Source organism: Dipodomys spectabilis, unplaced genomic scaffold (assembly GCF_019054845.1).
Source record: "Dipodomys spectabilis isolate Male_0828 unplaced genomic scaffold, ASM1905484v1 ptg000096l, whole genome shotgun sequence".
NCBI classification, from domain to species: Eukaryota; Metazoa; Chordata; class Mammalia; order Rodentia; family Heteromyidae; genus Dipodomys; species Dipodomys spectabilis.
The window spans coordinates 10,296,611-10,319,452 of NW_024870773.1; the positions used below are offsets into that span (position 1 = coordinate 10,296,611).

Genomic DNA, 22,842 nt, shown 5'->3' on the forward strand with positions numbered 1-22,842 from the left:
AAAATCTCCAGATCTCTGCCTCCTGAGTGGTTAGGATGACAGCTATGAGCCCACCAGTGCACTTAAAGTATGTAATAACGCTAATTTCCTTGATAGATCTTTAATAAGAAATTAACAGGGTTGAACTCATTCTTCATACCAAACTGAGCCTTCTAAAATGAGTCCAGCTAATATTGCAAGAGCCGCTCCTGGTCTGCATGCTGATGGTGAGGACCTAGACGTTTATAACAACGTTCTATACAAAAGAATCGGAAGACAGGACGATCCCCTTCTGGAACACAGAAGAATGTGGAGCAAAATGTATATCTCGAGCAGCTGCTAGCGCTGAGATTTCCTGGGAGTGTACGCTGCTCTTGTGTGTTCTATTGATCCCATGTGGCCACCCAGCACGGTGACAAGTCGCCACTGGCTCAACCCAGGTGCCTTGGGCAAGGGGCAGCACTACCAAAGGGGACAACACCATGTACACCTCGGTTACACGCCTGCTGTTTGGGGGCAGAACAGGCATCTCTTTTAAAGCATCACAAAGGAAAGGCTTCCCAGATCGCCATGGTTGGCTAATGTTTCAAAACTGTGATTTTAGGCTCACCGGAGCGTGGGTTTAGTTAAACGTGTGCTTTCCGTGAAAATGCACCGCTTTTTTTTTTTTTTTTTGCCCCTCCCCCAAGGCCCCTTTCCTGAATGGCCACTAGGGGTCAGTATAAAGACGCGGTTCCCTTACTGTGGGCCAAGGGGAATGGCAACTCCGAAAATGGTTTTTTTTTTTTTTTTCCTTATGAACAAAACAAAACAAAACAAAAGAAAGCGAAGGAAAAACAACCATGACAAAGACAATAACAATGCAGCTTTACACTGGGACCGAACTACACCTCAAGTTGAGTCTGCATCTTCCATCGATTATGTCTATGGTCAACGTTTCCTTAAATAAGTGATCTTGTGATTTAGAATACGTATTCGAAGTACATCTGTGTGCACTGGCCAGCAAGGACAATGTAGGTAGGACAGGGGGTTAGGGTTTGTTTTTTCAAAGGATGGAGAGAGCACACGTCTAATAATCTCCACTTGTAAATAGCACTGTCTTGTGCAGAGGGATCTTCTGGTAACTCTGAGATATTTTGTGGGTTCTCCTTGCCTTCAAAATGACCATCATTATGGTCACAACAGAGGGGAAATTCCAAAGATATTGTAATTAGTGTAAGACCTAAAAATTAAAATGTTGAAGCAAATAAATATACAAGAATATGACCTGCTTTCTCCCTTGCTTTATTTAGGGGAGTGAAAATGTACATAGTAATATAAGGCAAGCACTCCTCTACTTAAGCAAGGCCACTGTCATGCAACACAGTATTGGCTGTTCTATATTGGAGCACTAGATAAGGCAGTGACTTTTGAAATATGACATAAGATGGTGTATGTGCGATACCATTTTTTTCTCTATAAACACTATGGCTTTCTTAGGCATATTATTCCAAGATTAATCCTAGACATCAAAAAGCATTTAGTTGATTCTTCCTTTTTGTAATAATAAGGAGAACTTTAATGTGATGGGTCATCCATATATGCTGAGGACACTCATACAATTAAAAGACATTCAGAGGTACCCCAGGCGCTGAAATGCACATAGAACTTTAGGGGTGCCTTTGCGGTGTACTCCTTACTCATCACTTCCTTTGTGTGGCCCCACCACAGGTCACACGATAGCAGGACTGTCCCTGGAGAAGAGTTCTTTGTCTCTGCTATTGTGGAGGCTTGGCAGTGGCCCAGCAATCCATCAATTACTTTTATTTTGAAGTAACCACTATGTATGCTACTGTGGAGAATGGTCTTAGGTCACTACTGTTGTGGGCAGTCAAGAAGAAATAAAATAAGTAATTAATTAGAAAAAAAAACAACAAGAAAATGGAGCTAAAAGGTTCTAAAATATTGAGAAATTGCCCCATCCTGCATGGAGTGAGCATGAAGAACCAGGGTTAGGCCAAGTAACCCATGGCATTATGCATAGAGTAGGTCTTGATTATGTATTTATGACAGCAAAACCATTGCATTTTTGAGTTACTTTATCTATTATTAATTTGATTGGAGTTACTACTCTTTATATTTTTATTTCATTGCATTATTTATTTGCTAAAATACATTTTATTTCCTCATCTTGTCAGTAGTTTACCAATGGCCAAATTGAGTTAGTATGGGTAAAGGAAAAGGAAACATTGAGTTCTTTTCATTCTGGGGATAACTTTAATTCTGGTCAGAACCAACAGATGGCAGTGAAGTTATAAATTAACCATTTCCAATAGTCTCATTCTGTGCAGGTCAGCCATCAACAATTCTTAGTATTTGCATAAAAATGTAAAAATTGTTGATATGGTTCATAAAACATGAAATTTGGCAGAAAATATTCTGGTTCAAAAACAAACAGCTTCTTATCTCAAAAAAACTATTCAGAGACTATGAATTTTCAAACAAAGTAGCAGTATACCCAGGAAAGGGCACCTGTCCCAATTAACTAACTGGATTTTCACATTTAAAATTTGCCATTGCCTCTTGTTTTCTATTGTTACCTCTTTTCGTAGCTGGAGCTGTTTTAGCCTTCTCATTTATCTCAGTAACAATATTCTCTCCTTTTACCACAAGTGAACCTAAGCTGTTCTTGCTCTTTCCTCTGCTGCCTTCAAAAAGGTCTTTTATTCGTATTCATTGCTGTGTGTGTTTTTACCCACGTACCCTTATTCTGAGGATAAAGAATGGAAAGAATGAATAGAAGGCTCTTACAGGTGAGCCTCTGTGCATCCCTCTGTTGGCTTCTACTATCTAAGTTATACAAAATAAACAAAACAACACTGATGATTATTTTAAGTTAGGTGGCAGAGGGTTTAGGCTTTGCTTGAAGTAGACTTCCTATAAGCTTGCTTTCTCTCAGATGCCTGCCGTGGTTTCCACACCAACAGAAATGGTTGATTCCTTCAGGGGTGCTGGTGGTGGAGATGGGCTATAATAATAACCAATGTGGCAGGTGAGATGTAGTATATTAGAAAATAAGGGCAGCGAGGACAATTGGAACCATATGTGTGTGTGTGTGTGTGTGTGTGTGTGTGTGTGTGTGTGTGTGTGTGTGTGTGTGTGTGTGTATGTTGCAATCTGAAACACTGTGGTCATGGTAGGACTCTTTGAAGGCAGTGAATATAAAAGGCCTTAGACCTCAAGTACAAAATACTGCTGGCAGTTGAATGTAATTGCCGAACATTCTCAGCAGAACATTCTCTGTGGCCTATTTTGATTTTCATCTCATTTTCCTCCACAATATTAGCTTATTTGTAAGCGAAAAGAGTTGCTGAGTGTTAGTAATTGTGTGAACTACAATCTCCTATACTACAATCACATATGCATACAACCCAGACACCTGGGACTTGCGCGCATCCAGAGCACACACTCGTGGGGCGGGGTGGCCTGGGAGGAGCTAAAGGAAGGGATTGGACCAGAACTTTCCAAGGTAGGGAGTTACAAGCTCAGGCAACCACACCCACAAGAAATGGCAAAAGTTCACGAGACTGGCAGCCTGCCCACGGGGGCCCACAAAACTGATTGCAAGCCCCAAGGGACTGCTCCCCACAAAATATACTCAGTGAGTGAAGGAGAAGTGGCCCCAAGTTTCCTAGGGGGCTGAAAACATCACTACATGTGGAGTGACAGCCACAGTCCTCCTCTGCAGAGATTAACAGCAGGATGTATGGTCAACCAGAGGACTGGGGGTGGGTGGGCAGGGGAAGGATTTTTAAAGATTTTCGATCAGATTCATTACCAATCATTAATCATTGAAGGAGATCAAATCTCAGGAGAGAGGCCAGAATCTCTGGAGCACTGAGTCAAGGCTCACAGATTGTTAAAGACAAGCTGGGGAGAAACCATTTTCCATTAGATAAACAGGTTATAGGCTTTGCTGTGATTTTTCTGTGTTGTTTTGCTTTAGGAATGAATGCAATAAGGCTGGCAGGAAGATAGACAATGTGGCTCTGCTAGGTTCAGATTAGAGAATCTTTTCAACCTTGCTTTTCAGCATTTGGTGTGCACATAGCACCTAGAACGCTACCAATTTCTTTCTGGTCTCAAAAGCAAAAGCAAAATAGAAGAGCTGGAAGCCTATATCAAGTGGTAGTAAGCTCAAGGCCCTGTGTTCAACCCTTCTCCCCTTCAACAGGAACCAAGTATCCTTTACTTAATATTTTAATTTTAAATATTTTTAGCTCTAAAAGTTGAAAGTCAAAACTATATAGATCTCAAGGACATGGAGAAAGAACCTCTTACTGAATACAAATGAGATAAAAAGAAAAGATTTAAGAAAAATGCATGCTATAAAGTCAATAAGAGGTTTGAAAACCTGCTATTAAAATTTTACAATAAAGGTAAATGATAAAAAATAAAGTGGGTTGTGGGAGAGATCTAGTCCTAATTCTATGTTGATTCAATGCAGATTACTGTAAACTTGTTAATTCAATTGAAACAGAAAAATCTGAAGGAAGCCCCTTTAAAAATGATTTACCATTTTCTAATAGTCTGATTTTTATACAAAACTGTGAAGTGAGGGTAGCCAGACAACACACATCAAATCAAGACAATTATAGACTCTGATAGCCTAGGAAGCATTTTAGATGATATGGTAATCTAAATGCATTAGAAACAGAAGTTCTTTTGTTAAGAGTTTTTTTTTTCCCCCCTGTGGTATGACTTTGCTGAGGGGGAAAAAAAAATCACTGCAAATGCTATTTTAAAATTGCTACTTCCTCTGTCTCCATATTCTAGAAATTGTGTGCTTTTCTTAATTTAGGAAATTAATGCATCAAAGATTGCAGCTGATGCAGGAACACAGTTTTGTTTTAATACTTCAGCATCTCTGCTATATTTTCATTAGGCATTGTTAGATTTTTAGTCATTCCACTGAGGTCTCACAAAATATTTGTGTGGGAGTAGAGAGAGGGAAAGAAAGGTTGAGAACAGATTAAGTGTGTGAAGGGGAGAAGAGGAGGGTTCAAATTAGAAAAGGGTAGTTTAGCCACAGCGACTCAAAACAACAAGAAATAAGTTAACTCACATACCCAGTGAGATGTGGGGAAGGCATGGAATGATTATAGTCATAAACTTGACTTCAGGAATTACTTGTTTTGTAAAACAACCTATATTCCGTTGGAGGACAGAACACGGTTGCTGACTGACAGACATAGAACTGTCATCCTCCTATCTCTGTCTCCTGAGGAGTGATAGGCATGTGTCATTGTGGGGTCCACTTTAGCTATTTAATAAATGAATGTACCCCAAAAAGTTAGGTACATTTGCAAAGTCTTGGCTTCATTTGTTGAAAGATTGTTTGAATGATTTATTTTAAGTAGCTGCACAAAGGGGTTTCAAGTCAGATTATGAGTTCAATACATCTTGATATCAGCCCTTCCAAAGATTTTTTTTAAAGTAGGCTTGATTCTCACATGAGGAAGTGGTTATAACCATGAAAGTTGGGTGTGTGCCCAGCTTTTTTCTCCATGATCTTTGCCCAGTTCTTTTAGCTGAATCTTTTTTTAAAGTTTTGATATTTTTCCAATGTTTACATTTTTCAAAATGGATTATTTCATTTTTTTCTAGATTTGTGAAATGTTTCTATAATGTCTCTAATAATATTTCCAGCATGATCCACTTTTCCCTGTACTAGCAACTCCTATAAAAAAAATTAGCCTGAGCCAGGTACACTGGTAGCTCTCACGCCTGTAATAAATCCTGGCTACTTGGGAGGCTGAGATCTGAGGATTGAGGTTTGAAGCCAACACGGGCAGGAAAGTCAGGGAGACTCTTATCTCCAATTAATCATACAAAGAGCTGGAAGTAGCACTGTGGCTCAAGTGGTAGAGTGCTATCCTTGAGCAAAAGGAGCTCAAGGACAGTACCTAGGGCCAAGAGTTCAAGCCCCAGCACCTGGGGGGGTGGGGGTGGTGGTGAAGGTAGCCTGAATCACATGGCTTAACTATTTCCTCAACAAACTGAGAAACAGTGACAGATTTTGTAATATCGTCAGGAAACCTAGTGGTTCTAACCTCATAAGAGATCCTAAAAATAAACCAAGAGAGTTTCCTATTTTTTTTTTTCCATAGTCCATCCTAAAAGCCAAAATAACACAGTCAGTGGGAGTCTGTTGGCCTGTGCACGTCCCAGGACAGGCTAGACTGCACTTACTTGGCATTGGCAGGATGATTAGTCGTCAAGTTTGCCAGGGCCAGGGCCGCCGCCTCCCTCACTTCGTCATTGTCGCTCTTCAGCAACTGAACTAATTGTGGAATCCCTACAGACAAAAGGAAAAAAGATGAAATGCCTGGGCACTCTGGGAAACGGCCAATCCTTCACCCCCTTACCCTCACCCATATGTAATTCTCAAAACTTCCTTGGTAGTTTGCGTACCCTGAGTACTGAAAAAGTCCTTGCTGCTGGAATTCTCGCTCATGGCTGAAATGGCTTGAGAGGCAGCGATTTTAGTTCCATCACTTTCCGAACCTAGAAGGGTCACCAGGCTCTTCTCAACTTCTTGTTCATGAAAAAGTTTTCTATTTTCAGCTTTCATAAACCAAAAAGGGAAAACAAACAAACCAAAACAACAACTTCAGAAGCTGGCTATAAAAACTGCATTACAAATTCTTCCTGACCCATCCAAAGTATGACAGGAATACAGGCTACCCGGTTAGTGCTGAAGTATGAACTAAACAAACTAAACAGCAGGCGTAGTATGTAACCTTTAGAAGACAGAGATAAGACAAAATGAGTCATAGATGTTGCAATTCTCTTCTCCCCTTATGGGAGGTTATTTTGATACTATGCGGAAGAAAATTCCATACTAAAGAAGAGGCAAATTTTTAGATTTCTTCTGCAAGAAACACCATTTAACACTAGACATATGCAGACCCAATGCACTGTCTTCACACAGGGTCTCCACTCACAAAAAAACTAAAACCTATTGACTTGATGGTAAAGGTGAATATAAAACCAGGCATTGAGCATCTGTGGCCCAGCTTCAGGACTTCAACAATTGAGGAATGGATTACGGAGTTACAACTATCCATCTATCTACTATCTATCTATTATCATCTATCTATCTGTCTATCTGACTATCTATCTTACAATCATAACAAAAATGATGACAATCACAAGAAATTGCCATAATTGATCTATTAAAAAACTAAGTTAGGATTCTGTTTATATCATGATATTCACGAAATTCTATCACTAAAAATACCTTGTAAGAGGCTACATCTGAAACTACAGTGTTTTTTTGTTTTCTTCTTTTTGCTGGTCATGGAGCCTGAACTCTGGGCCTGGGCGCTGTCCCTCAGCTCTTCAGCTCAAGGCTAGTGCTCTACCACTTGAGCCACAGCACCACTTCTGACTTTTTCTGCTTATGTGGTACTGAGGAATCAAACCCAGGGCCTCATGCATGTAAGGGAAGCACTCTACCACTGAGCCACCTTCCCAGCCCCTACAGTGGGTTTGTTTTGTTGTTGTTGATTGGTTGTGTTTCTGTGATGCCAAGGATCAAATCCAGGGCTAGGCAAACACTCTTCTACCACTGAGCTCCACCCCTAGCTTGAAAGCAAACATTTCAAATGTTCTGTCTCCTTAGCATTTTTTTCTCTTCTTGATTTAGTTGTTTTTAAAATCTCATTGCTACACTAAAGTAAATGTTTAAATTAGAGCACCAAAACCTATTTTTTGTCTGAACTCTAAATTTTAAAAACTTGTGTCCTAGTTAAATCGAAATATTTCTAACTTTTATGTTTGTAAATAAGTTTATACCAAATTTAGTTTTAGCATCAAAAAAGGTACCACACACTAGTGTGAGAACTAACAGCATTATACATTGGTTATTTTCAGATCCTTCAAAATACTGTCAGATCTGATTCTCCACTAACTGCCTTTGTAAATTTTATAACTTAACCTTTATAAAGTCAATTTTCATGGTTAAAATAGCATTGCAGCAGGGTGGGTATTCTGAGGATGGTGATCATAATTTAGATTACAACTTCAACTGTGGAGCCAAGTGATTGCTTATTCATGTTTTAACCAAGTTAATTTCTTCCAGAAATATTTTTGCAGAAACTAACAGCAACTAAGTTGCTATTTTAAATGTCACAAGACCCATTGCAACAATGAGATATACAAGTCCTTATGTCGAAAAACGAACTTTACAACTTTGCAGGGGGGGGGGGGGGGGAGGAGCGGGGAGGATTGAGTGGGGAGGCAGGGGGAGGATGGGAAAGGATGGGAAGGGGAAACAAAGGAGGAGGCTACAATGCTTGATAAGAAATGTACTCATTATCTTGCCCATGTAATTGTAACCCCTCTGTACAGTATTTTCACAATAAAAAAAATTCAAAAAAAAAATCAACCATACAGTAAAAAAAAAAAAAAAAAAAAAAAAACGTCACAAGAATTCTTGTGGCCCAGCAAAGTGTCTTTCTCCTATAAGCCAGTCTATTCTGAGATCTGAGGATCAAGGATCAAGAAACTCTTTATTTCTAGTGAACCATCAAAAAGCCAGACATAGAGGTATGGCTCAAGTGGTTAGAGCCTCAGCCTTAAGTGGTAAAGCTAGACAAAAGCTCAAGGACCTGAGTTTAAGCCTTAGTACTGGCCTGAAAAAAAATTCTCTTTAATAATTCTCCAAAAGCCATTTTTTTTTTTGTCTGTGGAACTTAAACTTGGGGCCTAGATGCTATCCCTGAGCTTTTGTGCTAGCACTCTATGACTTTGAGTCACAGCTCCACGTCTGTGTGTGTGTGTGTGTGTGTGTGTGTGTGTGTGTGTGTGTGTGTGTGTGTGTGTGTGTGGTGGTTGATTGGAGTCTTGTGTACTTTCTGGCCTGGGCTGGCTTCAAACTGTGATCCTCAGATCTCAGCCTTGTGAGTAGCTAGGATTACAGGTGTGAGCCATCAGCACCTGGCAGGCTCTTCCTTTTTACAGAGCAGTGTGGCAGTCAGATGATGCCAGATTTATAAATACTTGCTGGCCTTTGTTCATGGGTTACAGACATGTCCTCCCCAGGCTATAACCAACAATGGCTAAGCTCCTATCATTGCTGTTGATCTCCCTGTGACTTGTGAGCCCATCCTTCTAGTCCCTGGCATGGTGATGACTTCCAAATTAAAACTCATGCAGGTTAGAAGTGTATTTGACAATGATAAAGCTGCAGTTAACACACAAATCTTTAGCATGTAGCTCCTAGGATGTCTTAAAGAAAATGTAATGAAGAATTAATCCTTACTAGTTTTCACAAAAAAATTTTCACAAAATTTCCTAGAGCCTAAAAAATATTCAAGAGCCCTGATGCTTGCATAGAATACCTCAATAGCGCATGCTTAGCATGGATTTTTGTTGTTGGGGTGGAGGGAGGCAGGAAATACGGGCCAAGAAGCAATAGTAATTAATTTGAAAAGACTGACATTGGAGTATGTAATTGTTGCAGTAACAGTATATGTGCAATTATTGGAAAGATTTTTTTTAAAAAAATAAATAAATACTGTGGGCAATTAGTTTCTCAACCCTGCTGGGAGTGTTCTCAAAATCCAGCTGTGTTCACCAGCCTTCAAGAGTGCTGACTGCAGCGGGGCTATAACAGATTTAAGAGATGAATTAACATCTTAACCAAGTACTTTTTACACGGAGAAGTAAAGTATTTGTGCTTTAATTATGCAGATAATAAAGATGCTGTGGATTGAGGAATGGCCTTTAACAATAGCACTCACTCAGTCTCATGAAAGGGGGAAAAAACAACCGTGAGGTTTTGCTGGCGCTAGGAGTAAATCCATGTGTAATCATGCTTTTCTTTGCCCATTTTCAGAGGTAGCTATTGTGCCACCTTTGCTCCTGCTGAGATGTTAATGCCAGTTCGTAAACCACCCTGCAACGTGGTAATTAACACCTTCCTCCTACTGGTACCCTGTCAAAAACATCCTGACTCTCCAAGCAGGGATGAGATGGGAGGCTGTTAAAATGTTCTTCCCTACAAACCAAACCTTAAAAAAATGCAGAAAAATGTGTGTGTGTGTGTGTGTGTGTGTGTGTGTGTGTGTGTGTGTGTGTGTGTGTGTTTCAGCAGTGTTTTGGACATATAATGACAATGCCAACCCTCTTGCTCAAAAAATTCTTCTGATAGAAAGTAAGAAGAATTTTGTAAATATTTGTCCTGACCTCCTTATGGGGTTTTCTAAACTTTGTGGGGAAAAAAAATTGCTGGAAGTTCGCAGTCATTTACTTCCAAAACAGAAAAAAAAAAATTAAGTGATAACACTGTTAATCCATGTTAAGTGTTCAGGATTACCATCCCAACTCATATAAAATAAGACATGTCTAGTTAGCTGGCAGATACAAGTCAAGATGGGCCAAAAATGAACATGAAAACACAGACAAGAAATACAGGCAGAATCTGGAAAGAAGGCAGTCTAGAACCAGGCAGGAGGAAGAGGTGACTTGTAGATTCTAAACAGAGTAAGCCAGTAAACACTGGAAAAGAAGAAGAGAAAAAGAGAAAGATACGTCATCTCCAGTGCTAGCTTCTGGGTACCGGCTCTGCCCCAATACTGTTTTGTCATTCTGTATTGTGGGCAGTTCTGCTACAAAAGTTAAGGCTAATGTGAGAAACTTGAAACGAAAAACACTTTGCATAACTTCCCATCACAAGTGGGTTCATTCATTTAGGATTTAAGCAGGTATGTGTACAGAGAGAATGCTTGAATATTTATAAAAATTATTTATCTTTCTAGAGGCTTCTAGAATCAAGCTGGTGGTAATTTTGCTTATATGCAGAATCTCAATGGAGACTGTTGGAGAAAGGGGGAAAGAAGATGGTAACATATGTATGTGTGCTTGTAAATATTATAGCAGTACACTGTAAATATGTATTCTATGCTTAAATACATAAAACATATATGCAGCATGTGTGAAAACAGCACTATGAAATGTGCCAAAAACAAAGAGGGGCTAGTGGGGAGGTGGTTAAGAAAGAACAATATTGATGGGGTAAATTTGATCAAAGTACATTAAATGCCTGTTGTAAATGTCACAGTGTACCCCCTTTGTACCATTAATTTATGCTAATAAAAATCAGGTTTGCAGATCAGATACCACGTGAGCACCCAGTGAATTTGAGGATCCATCTGACATAGGCTTCCAGTGTTTTTACAGCCAGTAAAGGTGGACTCCATTTAGGAAGGAAGGAGACTAAACTAGAGAGGATGTAGGAAGGTTATAAAAGGATGGAGGAAGCTCTAAAAAATGTAAGCCTTTGGCTGGGAAGAAAACTCAATGGTAGAGCACTCATCTGACACCCTGATTCACACACACACACACACACACACACACACACACACACACACTCATACACAAACACACAACTTTTTTTTAAAAAAGATTTTAAGTGATAGTTAAGACCTGAAAGACAATGGTAAAGGAGTTATATAGGCAGGTAGCTGATTGAGAAATCTTCCTGGTAATGGAGACCATGGAAGAAGTTCACTTCTGTGCTGGGCTTTCTGGGAGTCCCATAGTGACAGAGTCCCTGCACAAGTCTTTTGTTGAATTATAGTAGGAATTGATGATGGCCTGGTAGGAAACTAGTAGCATATATAAAGCAGAAGAGGCTGTGCTATGTTAAGCCATGTAAAATTATATTTGAATTGCTATGGGCCAGAAAGTAATTGATACCTTGAAACATATGGGATTAAAACTTTTGATTTGTTTCCCACCCTCTTTAAGTCTAGCTATTTGAAGACCATGGATATTAATAGGATAAACTAGGATGTTCAAAATCTGAATCTAGACTATACAGAAAAAAATAAATATAAGATTGTAGTGTAGCATAAACGATATGCTCCAGAGCACAAGGGAGACTGAGCAAGAACAAATAGCTAACACCAATAGTTGTATGATTGTTTGAAACAAAAGAATCTCTATTGCCAAGTGAGGCAATCTGGATTTGATCTTGTTTGTTCTAGAGTCTAAGTTCTTTGGAGACAAATGGATCCAGGAGATGAATGGGCTTTGGGACATCCATAAGCCTCTCGAGATTACACATGTAAATTTGGGCAAGACAAGATGCTCAAATTCAAAACTCCCCAAAAGTAGAGCTTGGGTAATGTCGTTGGAGGTGCTTGGAAAATGTCAGAGATAACAGGCAGAAATTCCGAAAACATGTTCGGATTAGATAAAGATTGGATATTTGTGAGCAGATAAGCAAGCGAGAGGAGAATTAGTCATAAGTGAGATTTCCTAGGAAGATTTTAAAAAGTAAGATGGATGACAGAAAGATAAGTGTAAAATGGAAATGAAAAGCAAAGAAGAGGAAGTTGGTAAGGATGAGGGGTTGGTTTGACAATTAGGAGAAAGGGAAAAGAGAATCATTTAATTGAAATAAAAAAGCGGTAATTTTTTTCTTTCCATTATATAAAATCTCTTCTCTCCCTTTTTCTTCCCCTTCCCTCCCCTCTCTTCTCCCTCCCCTCTCCCTCCCCTCTCCCTCCCCTCTCCCTCTCCCTCTCCCTCTCCCTCTCCCTCTCCCTCTCCCTCTCCCTCTCCCTCTCCCTCTCCCTCTCTCTCTCCTCTCCTCTTCTCTCCTCCTTCTCTCCCTCTTCTCTTCTCTTTCTCTCCTCCTCCTCTCCCTCTTCTCTTCTCTTCTCTTCTCTTTTTACTTTTGGTGATACTGAGAGTTGAACTTAGGGACTCAACCTTTTGAGCCATTCCCCTAGCCCTTTGTGCTTTAGTTATTTTTCAAATAGAGCTGGCCTGGACCATGATACTCATATTCACATTTCCCATGTAGCTGCCATGATAGATATATGCCACTTTGCCCAGATTTTTCTTGGCAGAGATAAGAGCTCATGAGCTTTTGCCAAGGCTGGCCTCATGGGATTATGAGAAGCTAGGATTTTAAATTTGAACCACTGCACCTGGTTCCAGTCTCTATTTAAAAAATACAGTTTATGATACTTATCCACACATTTCAAGAGAGTATTTTAGATAAAAGAAAGTCTTGAAGAGGTAGGAGAATGGTCACTGGATAGCCTAAGAATTTAGTAAGCAGGGAGAGGATAAACAAACAAAGATCCTGGAGTCGGGCAAAGTCCTGGTGAAAGGGAGCATGATATGCTGACAAACGGCACAGATGAACTCAATGCAGATTTTGTCATTAGGTTCTAAAATATAGACGGAGGAGACACGACTTAAAACTGGAATGCAGTTATTTTAGAACATGAAGAAGTGGAGTCGGAAAGCAGTGAGTGCCAGAAAGAGCTACAAGTTGCTCTGCTTGAATTACTTTGTGCTACAAATTGAAAGTGGGTTTCCAACAAATGATGCTGGGGAAATTAGAAAATTAGAGATCTCTGTGCAAAAGCATGAAGGTATACATTTCCCTCATATCATATGCACAAGTTAACTCAAAGTAGATCAAAGACTTGCATGCAAGAGGGGAAAGTGTAAAAGCCTTTGGATAGGAGAAAGACCTTGTCACACTGGATTTGGTAATGAGTTCTCAGATATAAAACCAAAAGCACAGACAATAAAAGAAATGAATGAGCCAGCCACTCTGGGCAGATGCCGTCCATATCTATCCATTACACCTTTCTTCAGCTCTCAGTTAGCTAGGAATACTGGATTCTTGGGGGAGGGGGGCTGACCAGTTCTATTTGGCAGATTACTATATAGACAAACTTTTTCCAGTACTAAAATCCTCCCAGTAGTTCTACCTGTTATCCTAGCTACTTAGGAGGATGAGATCTGAGGATCACGGTTCAAAGCCAGCCTGGGTAGGAAAGTCTGTGAGATGCTTATCTCCTATTGAACAGCAAAAATCCAGAAGCAGAGCTATGGTTCAAGTGGGAGGGTGCCAGCCTTGAGTTAAAAAAAAAAAGCTTAGGGACAGTGCCTAGGCCCTGATTTGAAGCACCAAGTACACACACACACACACACACACACACACACACACACACACACACACACACACACACAAATAAAATCTTAACTTCACAGCCTGTTCATAGATTGGCACTGATAATCTAACTCATGAGGTGCCCTGCTGCTGACCTCATTAAAATGTAGTCTTGAAGAAATCCATTATGGCTGGAAGAAATGTCTCCCACAACTTACCCACAGACAAATGTACAGACGTGAGAAGGTATGTTTAGACTATACATCACTTAAAAGAGTCAAAGATGTCATCATTTCTAAGAGTAGTATGCAGAAGGGGAAAAATAAAATCACATTTTTCATTAAACAAAATACTTCAAATATACATAAATTAAAACTGTGATTACAGCCCAACTACTGATGATGAAATTAATCTCCTCTATTTTACAGATTTATGTCAACCTGGCTTGTCACTGAAACAAAAACCACATTATGTATATACTATGAGCAAATTATTTTTCCTAGATCTATTACATAGTACTCCCAGACTCCAGCTGCAACTTGAAATTACCTTATACATGTCAGTTTAGAAGGCTTGCTGGAGACAGTGTTTTCAGGATCACAACAATATCATCCCGAAGCCAGGAGTAGTGCAATCTTTAAATCTAATTTAGGAGGGAACTGTTTGAAAACTGCGAGATGATAATAAGATAATGGGCATTTATGGTATCTCTCCATCTCTAACTCCTCACCAGTGAGATGTGTTTTGGCTTGCCATCGTGGTCTCATGCTAGGCTCTAATGGTGACCGAGAAGCATTATCAGTATTAAAGATGAAGTCTAGTGAGGGGAGAATAGCAGGGGTTCTATAAAGTTGAGACATACAATCGTAAGCTGCTTTGGTGATAGCTTTGGCTGCATTCTTCTGAATGTCGGGAATGGTGGAGCTTTCTGCAAATGACAGGAGTTTTCTCAGCATCCCGGTCTGGTGCAAGAGCAGCATCGTGTCCGTATCCTCCAGGCAGTTGGCGATGACTACCAGGGCTTCTACATGAAGGTCGCTCCATTCCTGACAACAACGAAGACACACTCTGCCTTAAAAAGTGATATGAAAACAAAGGAACTCTTCCTGAACTTCATTACCGGAGGAAGTGAGATCTAAACAGAATTTTGTTACAAGGCACAGGTGGCTCAAGCCTGTGAGCCTAGCTTAGGAGGCTGAGATCTGAGGATCACCATTCAAAGCCAGCCTGGGCAGCCATGAAACTCCTATCTCCAATAAGCCCCCAAAAAGTTGGAAGTGGAGCTGTGGCTTAAGTGGTAGAGCACTAGCCTTGAGCACAAAAGATCAGGGTCAGTGTCTAGGCTCCCTTCAAGCCTGAGAACCTACATGCACATGCTGTCTCTCTGTCTCTCTCTCTCTGTCTCTCTCTGTCTCTCTGTCTCTGTCTCTCTCTCTGTCTTTCTCTCTTTCTCTCTCATACACACGCGCACACACACACACACAAAAACACACAGGACAAGACAAGACAAAACAAAACAATATCATGCAAGAAAACATGGCCATATATAGAAAATGTGAATTTACAAATCTGATGATTAATGGATCCCAGGCAGGGCACACAGGTTCTGCTGCTTCTATGCGGAGCAGATATACAGAAAGCTAAAGATAACAAGCAGATTTCAAAGGGAGCCCAAGGGAAACACTGCATTCTGGGAAGCAATGTCCTAATTAGTGGCTGAAATGTTACCAAACATAATGTCATTCAGAACAAAAAGCAACATGCTAAACGGAAATACATACATACATATGCACGCACATCTATTAATTAGTAGTTTTGTTATTAAGCGAATATATAGTTTCCAAATTTAAAGCAAAAGGAGATTCTTCCAGAAAAGTTAAAAATGTGAGAATTTATGCCAGCATATTAAGTGAAATGCTTCTAGTTGAAGGGAAATGACTCAGTGGACCATGTAGATGTACAGGAAGGAACAAATGTGTGAACAGATATAAAAAAAACTCTGACACATAGACACTACACACAGAGATGTGTAAATTTTTTTGTCCTTGTTTTTTTTGTTTTGTTTTGTTTTTGACAGTGCTGGGGTTTGAACTAAAAGCCACCTGCCATTGCTCAGCAGGCGGTCTACCCCTTGAGCCACACCTCCGGCCATTTTTGCTTTAGTTATTTTTGAGGTAGTGTCTTGCTTTTTTGCCTCGGTGGCCTGGACAGTGATCCTGCTATTAATGCTTTCCATCTAGCTAGGATAACAGACACTAAAACCATTCTTTTTCTGTCTGATGGCTGCTCAAGAATTTTTTGGCCTGGGCTTGCCTCAAACCACCATCTACATCCTGCGTAGCTAGAATTACAAGTGTGAGCGACTGTCATCTGGCTTCTGGTTTTCTTTAAAAGATAGATGATATAGGACTGTTAAAATAAAAGTCATTGTTACATGGTGCTGTTGGATGTGTAATGAACAACAACAACACTTAGAATGGGAAAAGTAAGTAAAACATATTGTTACAAGTATCCAGTGTTTTACTTGTAGTCGTTCACTGTTATTCTAAGTAGATCTAATTATTTGTCTGAATTATGGTATGTTTAAGTAAATTTAAGCAACCACCAGAGCAACAACTAAGTAGGAAGAGACACAGCAAGGAAGCCCAATGGAGAAATACAATGTTAAAACAAATCAACATGACAGAAGGCCAGAAGGAACCATGTAATAAAACCACACAAGCTGAAACACAGTAACAAATGGCCCACCAAAACACAAACAAATCAATAAGTCATTATATGAAAATCAAGGGGAAACTCTAACTCAGTAGGCAACTGGATATTATATGTTCCACAGGTAAAACTGTGCAAAAAATCGTATCCTCTACCAAAGGTAAACTTTGTTAGAGTTAACTATTTATAGTTCACGCACTGCAAATTGTATTTATGTTGCTTTTTAGATGTTCATTACTATTATCTAGAAACAAAACCATTTTTTTTCTATATTGGAATTGTATCCTGTGACCTGGATAGATCTACTTACCAGTTCTAGTAGACTTTTTGGGTTTTCTGTATACACAGTCAAATAATCTGTGAATACATGCGGCTTCATTTACTCCTTGTTTATTTATTTTTTATTATTTTTGAGACAAAATTTTGCCACATAGCCCAGGCTATCCTTGGATTCTCCAGTCTTCCTGCCCCAGTTTATGAGTGCTGGGATTACAGGCATGCACTGCCATGCTCAGACTGTTGGTCTTTTATACTTTTCTTTGTCCTGACCTTGTTGCCCTGGTAATGATCTCTAGACACTGAAGAGTTGATGGTCGCAAATCTGTAGGTTTTGTGCCCCATCTTAGGTGAGGGTAGTGAAAGACCCTTTTATACTTCACTATTATTTGAAATTTTTCAACTAAAATGCATGTATGAACTTTGAAAAATATACTTTTTACATATTTCCTGGCTCTGTAACAGTAATATTTTTTAATCTGTTAGTCTCATTTTTCTCATGTATAAAATGGGGTCAGTATGCAATAATTTTATGTGGTATGTGTGATGTTATAATTATTCTCCTTTTATAGGAAAAAAAATCAGCAAACTCTTTATTTATTTATTTATTTTGTTGGTCATGGGGCTTGAACTCTGGGCCTGTCCCTCAGCTCTTCAGCTTGAGGCTAGCACTTTACCACTTGAGCCACAGTGCCACTTCTGACCAAAAAACTCTTAAGAGTCAGAAACTTAATGCAAAACATGCAGGTAATTCCCATCACAAAATGGATGCTGTTCCTTTTTATTTTTATTTTTTTTTAATTTGGCACTGAAGTTTGAAAACCCAGGACCTTATGTTTGCTAGACAGGAATTCTGCCACTTAAGCCACACCCAACAGCTTTTTGCTTTTAGTTAATTTTTCAGATAGGGTTTCATGCTTTTTGCCCAGAACTGGATTTAGCTGGGATAGGTGGGATAGCAGGTATGCAGCACACTGGTTTACTTGTTGAGAGAAAGTTTCATTAACTTTTTGCCTGAGCTAGTCTCAAATTTTGATCTTCCTGATCTCCACCTCCTGAGTAGCAGGCCTTATAGGCAGGAGCCATTGTACCTGGTCAGATTTCATCTCAGTTAGTAACTATTAGAATGGAAGCAGTGGATATGCGTTCTATGTATTGGCATGTCACTCTGGAGGGAGGGCAGGGGACATTCAAAAGCTATCCGAATGATTCTAGAACCATTCTGTGCTATTCAGGAAGTGCTAGGTTGATTTTGCAAGTGGGAAATATGAGGAGAAGGCATACAGATTCTTGAAATGTGAAATTGATTCCTAAACAACGTAGGAGGAAATATGGAAATTTAGCTCTAATATTTCTCAAAATGTTCAGAAAGGAAATTACACTGTTTATCTCATCCTAGGAAAAACCATGACAGATAAAGCTTAAAAAATTAATTCTAGGTGCTCCAGGAAATCTGGAATGTTCTAATCCAGGAAGTTGTTATTATTATTATTAATTTAAAATGACCTCTATAGTTAGCTTGATTTAATCAAGCTAATACATTTTATGAAACACTAAATGAATGATATGGTTATTCTTTATAATAAAAATTGATTCATACTCTGCCAATTTAGGAGATGTATTTCTTAGAGAGGCTTGAATGAACACCCAAGTACCTTCGTTTCTAGGATCTTGAGAAGATGATCGAACACTTGATTTTCTCTGAGCATTGCCCGGGATTCTTTATCATTTGTAATAACACCAAAGGTTTTGAGAGCCAACAGCTGAATGACTGGATACTCTGATTTCAGGAGTTCCATCATAGGAGGGATGGCATTTAGTTCCTGCAGTAGAGTTCGACATTGAAAATCCTGCCACAAAATACACATGATCACATCAGTAAGTTCTGTAGCAAAATACAGGCTCATGAACCGAGAAGTTCTATTTGGGGGGTGGGGGGGGGGGGAGGCGGTGTAAAATCATGACATTGTAAGTCATGATTTTCTCATCTTTTATCCCTGATTTTCTTGTCTTTCAAATAAAGGGAAGTGTACTCTGAATTGACACCAAAATACTCATTGTCAACAATAGGAAACAAACAAGATCAATGACTTTTATGATATCTATTGCTTATTATTCAGTAAATTGTTATTCTAAACAGCATCACCATAAAATCTATGCATAATAAAATTCTTTTCACATTCAAATGTACTGTTTCCAATAGTAATTGATAAGGCATGGATGCTAGTATTGCATTTTGTCTTCAAATGGACTGTCTATGAGATTTTTATGTGTCTAAGCAGTGTTTATGTTGTGTGGCAAATTTGTAGTAGGGCTAGCCCAGGTGTGTGGCCTTTGCTGAAGATATCTGTCTTCATGTATGGGTCACTACATTCTGGACAAGTTGTTTTACATATGAAAACAGCATTTGTGAGAGGTAACAGCTCTAGTGAACAGAAGGGAAAACAGAAAAGCCATGAAAAGCCACCCCAATTCCGACTACTAAATTATATTTTTCATCAAAATCTAATCAATATAACAGTGGTAAAGGCAGAAAAGTTCCCACCATTAGCTCCACCTTCCCCCCCATGCCGACATTTCTCCTTCAACTGGCCTTGAATATTTAGTTTAACAACTAGAGATAACCTTATGAGCTGAATTATATGCCCCATACTTCAGAATATGGCCTTATTTGGAAATAGTCAACAATCATTACAAATGTAATGAGGTAAGGCAAGATCAGTCTGGTCTAGCCTTTAATGACATCGCTATAAGCCTGATGTTTTTTATAAAAGATGACAAAGAGAGAGGCTGGAGTGTTCCACCTATAAGCCAAGGACCTCCAAGAATTGCTAGTCACCATGGGTAAAGATGAGAAGTTCTATCTACTCTGGGAAAAGAGTATGACCCTACTAATACCTTGATTTTGAACCTCCTCCCCTCCCCTCACCCCACCTTTAACAGTAGTACTAATGATCTTGTTCCTTGCTAGTTGTTCTGTTAGTAAGAATTGTGGAGGTCTTGCTTTCATTTCAGCTTGGTTTATAAATAGGACAATAAAGCTGAAAAGAATCTTGAAATAAAAAATAAAAAGCACATGTATAGGAATTAAATTTAAAGCTGTTCCATGAGGTAAAGACTCATCCAGAGAAGCAGAAAGGAGCTGAGCTTCTTCTTCAGAATGGCTCTTTAAGCCCACACAAGATGCATGCTAATATATTCTGTGGTGGTTAGTTCTGATTGTCAACTTGACTGGATTGAAAAGCACCCAGGAACTTAGTAAAGCAAGCTGCAGGGTGTGTCTGTGAAGCTTTTCTACAGATTAACTAAGTGGGAAAGATCTACCCTAAGTACAGTGATACCACTCTGTGGCTAAATAAAAGGGGAATAGAAGAAAGCCCTGAGCACAAGTATTCACTTTCTCTCTGTTTCCTGGCTGCCATGATATGAGCTGCTCTCCTCCACCATGCTGCACCTGCCATGACCGCTGTACCTCCTCAGAAACCAGGAGCCAAAATAAATCCTTCCTTCCTTCCTTAGTCGTTCTGCCAGACATTTTGTCACAGCAACAAAAAGTCTAACACTGGCAAGGAAGCTTGTGAGCCCATCTGTGCCCCTGTCTAGATACTTGGTCTCTTAATCAACCCTCTCCCTCTCCCTCACTTTTTGCTTTAATAGCTCTCTTCCATTTTTTACTGAAAGTTATTTAAAATGACATTTTGTGTTTTCAGTTGATGCAAAGCTTATGAAATGTTGTGATCATTGTTGATGGTGTGATCAGGAAATCAGTAGAGAAGGCAATTAAAATTTCAGGACACTGACCTGGGAGGGATGGAGGTGTGGGTGTCAGGGGAGGTGTGGGAGGGGAAGGAAAACAGCCCAATGGGGTAGCATCTCACTATGGGGAACAATGCATTCTGTCTGGCACACTCAGCTTACTAGGATTTCACCAGCAGTAAATGCAGTCCGAAGCCTTGGTGTATAGAACAAGTCACATATTCCCTTCAATGCACTTAGATTAGCAGGGTTAGATCAACAGGTCACTTCCCAGGTTTGACATCCATCTTAGATTTCTATTTCTCGAAGGACACTGTATCTTGACTAATCCCACTTGAATCTGCATACCAGCTTATTCTTTTAAAATAGATATGCATTCCTTAAAGAATTCTTTCGTGAGAGATAATTACTTAATATTTGAAGATCGAAAGGTATCTAAATTATATTACTATTGGTGATAAGTATTTAGAGTTCTGAAAAGTGATGATACAAAACTGTTGAGTTAACTTTTGTGAGTGTGTGCCAGTCTTGGTGCTTGAACTCAAGGCCTGAGCACTGTCCCTGAGCTTTTATGCTCAAAGCTAGCACTCTACCATTTAAGCCTCAGCTCTACTTAAGAGCTTTATGGTGGTTAACTGAAGATGAGAGTCTTATGGCCTTTCCTACCCAAACTGGTTATGAAGTGCCACCCTCGGGTACCAGCCTCCTGAGTAGCCAGGATTACAGGCATAAAGCACAAGTGTCTGGCTCTTACTTTTAAATGGAAAAATTTTTTTTCTGGTCTGAATCTTGGATGCTCAGGGTCTGGGTGCTGTTCCTGAGCTTCTTTTGCTCATGGTTAGCAGTCTACCACTTGAGCCACAGCATCACTTCCATCTTTTTCTGAGTAGTTTTTGGAGATAATTGCCACACAGCCTTTCCTGACAAAGCTGGCTTTGAATCAAACCATGATTCTCAGATCTCAGTCTACTAAGTAGGCATGAGCCACCAGTGCCTGGCAAAACAAGTAAATTCTGTGACTAGAATTTGCAGTGTTGAGGATTGAGGGGCCTCCTAAGCTAAGCAAGCATTCTACTGTTAAGCTACATCCCTAGTAATTAAACACTGTTTAGAAGCCAGTCTTACCTGTATCAAGTTGTAAATGCATTCAATAGAATTCTTCTTCACATCAGGGTCTGGGCTACTCAGCAGTCTAATGAGTGGTTCTAAGCCGCCATTTTCAAATATTTGTGCTTTACCTGTATACTCTACAGACATGTTTGCTAGACAGAGACTAGCAAACTCATGGATAACAATTTCTTCTGTACATAAAAACATAAATACCAATATGTTAGATGCATATTCAACTTATTAAAATCTTGCTTATGGTCTACCTTTTCTTTTTCATTTTTGGTGCCAGTCCTGGGACTTGAACTAAGGGTGTGGTCCCTGAGCTTTTGTGACCAAGGCTAGCACCCTACCAATTGTGCCACAGCTCCACTTTTGGCTTTTTAGTACTTACTTGGAGATAAGAGTCTCACAGACTTTCCTGCCCAGGCTGGCTTTGAGCTGTAATCCTCAGATTCTCATAGTTAGCATTATAATTGTGAGCCACCAATGCCTGATGAGCTCACCTTTTTTTCATATGTCAATATGTAGCTATGGTTTGCAAGACTTTAATGACAGTTCACAATTGGTGACTCATAAACTTTTCAATATGTACTTTAAGAAATGTAAAAAGTAACCATTTGCATTTTTGAAATTGAGGTTAGGATGTAAAGTTACCTTCTGGAGCAAGCTGGGCAATGACAGAATTCATGATATCTAACTCCCTTAACAGTTTCTTGACGTCACCTATAAAGGAAGAAACAGAATACTGATGTTCAATCAAAATAATAATGGTGTGAGACCCTGTCTTAAAATAACAACAACAATAAAAACTAAAGCAAAAATAAAATGGAGGGGTTGGAAATTTCATTTAAGTGGCAGTAAATACAAAGCCTTGAGTTCAAATCCCAGCATTACAAAAAAAAATACACCCTCTACTAATTAAGAAACAATAACCTCAGTACAATATTCAGGGCCTTTCAAAGGTTCTGGTGAATTGAACAACACACATCCTCTGGAAGTGAGTGTTTTTCTCATGTGAATCCAGGCTGTGTTACTCAGAACCA

General features: G+C 39.4%; 1 protein-coding gene across 1 annotated transcript in view; it reads right to left on the reverse strand.

Moving 5' to 3' along the window:
- Positions 1-22,842, reverse strand: part of Armc3 (armadillo repeat containing 3) — an 81,038-nt gene that overhangs the window by 33,767 nt on the left and 24,429 nt on the right. Inside the window, exons 5-10 of the mRNA XM_042686203.1 lie at positions 22,454-22,522; positions 21,815-21,990; positions 18,589-18,783; positions 14,808-14,991; positions 6,433-6,585; positions 6,211-6,316 (exon numbers count right to left, since the gene is read on the reverse strand). Of these exons, the coding sequence (XP_042542137.1) occupies positions 6,211-6,316; positions 6,433-6,585; positions 14,808-14,991; positions 18,589-18,783; positions 21,815-21,990; positions 22,454-22,522 (883 nt within the window). The remainder of the gene's footprint in view (positions 1-6,210; positions 6,317-6,432; positions 6,586-14,807; positions 14,992-18,588; positions 18,784-21,814; positions 21,991-22,453; positions 22,523-22,842) is intronic.